At 37.7% G+C, this 3,486-nt stretch overlaps 1 protein-coding gene across 3 annotated transcripts in view; it reads right to left on the bottom strand.

The window, feature by feature from the left end:
• The window catches only part of tmem168a (transmembrane protein 168a), a 37,640-nt gene that overhangs the window by 11,376 nt on the left and 22,778 nt on the right, over positions 1-3,486 (bottom strand). For all 3 annotated transcript variants that reach the window (XM_014010609.1, XM_014010608.1, XM_014010610.1), the window contains exon 3: positions 2,640-2,915. In XM_014010609.1, coding sequence (XP_013866063.1) covers positions 2,640-2,915 — 276 coding nt within the window. The remainder of the gene's footprint in view (positions 1-2,639; positions 2,916-3,486) is intronic.

Raw genomic sequence — 3,486 nt, forward strand, 5'->3', positions numbered from 1 at the left:
CAAGATGGCGGTGCAAGATGGCGGCTGCCTGTAGTGGGGATCCGCGACCATGGAGATATAAACAGGTTTTTATAAGGTAAAAATAATAAAACAAGGTCTTTGTCTGCAATGATTAGACATGTTTTTTTTATTATAGTCATTAGTGATTATCTCAATTTTGGCTAAAAGAATTGACGAAATCCTACACACTGTGCCTTTAACTTCTTTTCATGCATGCTGAGTTATGCATCAAGAAAGACTCATTTACTTTGATGCAGCCTATTTTAAATTTATACATATATTTTATACCATTTCTATAGACATCTACAAAAATTAGAGTTCTATATTTATTTTTAAATTTTGTTAAAATTTATTTATAATGACCAATACCTGCAGGTTTTCCCCCATTTGGCTACGTAACATTCACACTATTGTTCTTCCACATGCATCTTGTTCGTGCTTTTTAACAATTTATATTTCAATGTTTCACTTCTTCAGGACAAGCTTTAACTTTTGGCATTTCAGCAATTCATACTTTTTAAGATATTAGGCTTTTTACACCCTTTTCTCTTCTCATTGAAAATGAATGGAGCTGACTGCAACATCCTTAAAAACCTTTAAAACATCCGTAAATCCTCACCGCATTTTTCACCTTTTGTTCTAATTCTGCTTTTTTAACTTCTTTGTGCTAATTTTAGCTTCTTTCAACTTGTTGACAATTTTAGCTGTTAGCATTGTTCAGCTATTTTCAACTTCTTTCTGCTGATTTCAGCTTTGWTGTGCTTCTTTTCACTGTTAATTTAAGCTTTTTTATGCTCCTTTCAGCTTCGTGCAGCTGTTTGTATTTTTCTGACTTCAGTTGCTCTTTAGCTGTTTTTTGCTTAACTGAGTTTCCTTCAGCTAAAAGTGATCTTTTCATTTTTTTAACTTAATGAAGCAAATGTGCTCCTTCAGTCTCTTTCTGCTCATTTCAACTTTTTTAGCAACTTTTCAGCTATTTTTAGCTAATTATAGCTGTTTTGTTGCTAAAATTCACCTTTTTTGATAAAGTTAGCTTCTTTCTGCTTAAGTCAGCAAACRTGCTTTTTCAAGGACAATTTTGATGTCACAAAATAAAAGGTCACAGTCCACATCTTCATTTTTCTACATTTTACCTTCTTTTGTCAAAATTTCAGCCTTTTTTATATTTTGTTTGTAAATTAAATTTTCTCTGCTCCTTAGGCCAGGGGTTCTCAAGCCATTTGGGTCTGGGGACCCCCTTACAAGGACGAAAAACATTCCAGGGGCCTCCTCATAAACCCCATGCTGTTTTAAAAGATACATTATTGTCAATTCAACCCCTAAATGCCATGAGAATATATATTTTTATTAAGTTTATTGTGTTTGTTTTATTAGTTCATTGTTCTCCATGCATTTTCAAAAATAAAAACCAAACTAACATTTTAGTCTAATTTTTTGAGGACCCCCAAGATACCTCTCGCGGACCCCAGTTTGAGAACCTCTGCCTTAGGCTAGCTTTTTTGCCAGCGTTGACTATATCCTGCTAATTTTAGCTACATTTCTGCTCCTTTCAGCTGTTTTTAAACACTTTTTTTTTTTTGCTATTTTTCACTTTTGTTTTCCTACTTTCAGCTAAAGTCAGCTGTCCAAATTTAACTCACATTAATAGTTTTTCAGCGGCTTTCAGCTAAAACCTTTCGCAGTCACACTGCTTTTTTTTTTTTTTTTTTTACAGGAAATGCAAATACTCCGGTTTTATTTATTTTTCAAATTACAGAAAACTAATAAAACACCAAAAATACTGGAGTCYGTTACATACATCACACTGTGAGCCACTTACATTTCTAATTGCTGTGTTTATAACACAACAAATGGAAGTGYTAATACAGAACAACGGCAGATGTTAGATTTTATACTGCAGCTCAGCAGTGGTTCTCCCGGGCTGAGTCGCTGTTTTATTCTCTGCAACTGTTTTATGCTTCCAGAAGCAATGTGGGCTCAAACCTGCAGCAAACCTTATGAGACAGCAGAACTGACCGCCAGGCTACCGCGGCCCCTCTCCCAGGCTGAGTAATGACTCCAAACAGCACCTCTGCTCTTCAAACGCTGACTTTCTGAACAAGAGGAGGCTCTCTTGTGCAGTCGTACAAAATCAATAATCTGCTTTTTCATCAATCCTCACTTTCAAACACATTTTTCACACAGACCTAGAGAGAGAAAAAGACCTGCCGCTTACAGCACACGTGCATGGATGTTGTGCGTCTCATAATGAGGCCTTGATTATCTGYATTAGGTCGAGTCAGTACATCTGAGTACCGCATTTCACACAAAAAATAAATATTTACTGCTGAGACTTCCAGACGATACCAACACTGCTGTAATTTTATTTTATAAAATGCATTGGAGTTAAATAGATTGAATCTAGCAGACTCACTCCCTCTCACCATCTCTGACAAATTTGCATCCAACTAAATAGGTTAACGCTCCAATTTATGCAGTCAGATTTAAAAATTTTAAGCTTCCAATTCTATTTATTTTATGATCATCTCAGCACTGGGAGCATGGATAACTGCACACTGCTACTAGTAAATGTGACTAAACACACGTTCCAACTTAACTAGTTAAATTTAAACTGCGATGAGCAGTTGGAYGCAGCTTACCTGCCAGGAGACAGCTCCCAGGATCACCGTCGACAGCACGGTGAAGAACACCAGGCGCTCTGAGATGAGGCAGAAGTGCCGGATGCCTCGCGAGGCCATGACTTGGTCCAGGCTCCGTCGGCCTGACTGATGGGCCCGCCAGGCCTTCTGGCACTCGCTCAGCTTGGTGTGGAAGCCCCAGGTCGTGATCAGCAAAATGACGTGGCAGACGGCCCAGAAGAGGCCAAACAGGCAGAAGCCTGGGATGACMAGATACCACTGTGTCGAGTGGCCCAGCTGTGCAAGACACGATTAAAAAAAAGCTCTTTAAACGTATACAAGCAGAATGCAGAAAAAGTTGGGGCATTGAGGAAAATGAAGAGAATCAAAACGTGATGATCACCAAATCTCATAAAACTGTTTTCTATTCAGCATGAAACACAGGAAATATATTGAATTTAATGTCAGAATTACACTTTTTTTTTAAATGATCTAAACGTCTAAGAACTGAGATCAGTTACTGGAGCGCTGCGACTTTTTTTGCTGGACAAGACAATACATTATTCTAAAACTTGAAAATACTTCTCTCTGTTGATGGAACCTTTTCAAACATAAGGAGGACCGAAACTGACATAATTAGAAATAAAAGCAGAAACCTATAAAACGGACCAATAAATAAATAAATACACACATTTAAAATGCACCAATTAAACATATGCACAGGCAAGTGTTTTCCTTCTTGCCTTTGTTTTAAACTAAACTTTAAGCTAAACTGAGGCAACACAGTCGATCTGTGGATGGATGGATGGATGGATGGATGGATGGATGGATGGATGGATGGATGGATGGATGGATGGATGGATGGATG

This window comes from Austrofundulus limnaeus, unplaced genomic scaffold (genome assembly GCF_001266775.1).
Source record: "Austrofundulus limnaeus strain Quisiro unplaced genomic scaffold, Austrofundulus_limnaeus-1.0 Scaffold71, whole genome shotgun sequence".
Classification (NCBI taxonomy): domain Eukaryota; kingdom Metazoa; phylum Chordata; class Actinopteri; order Cyprinodontiformes; family Rivulidae; genus Austrofundulus; species Austrofundulus limnaeus.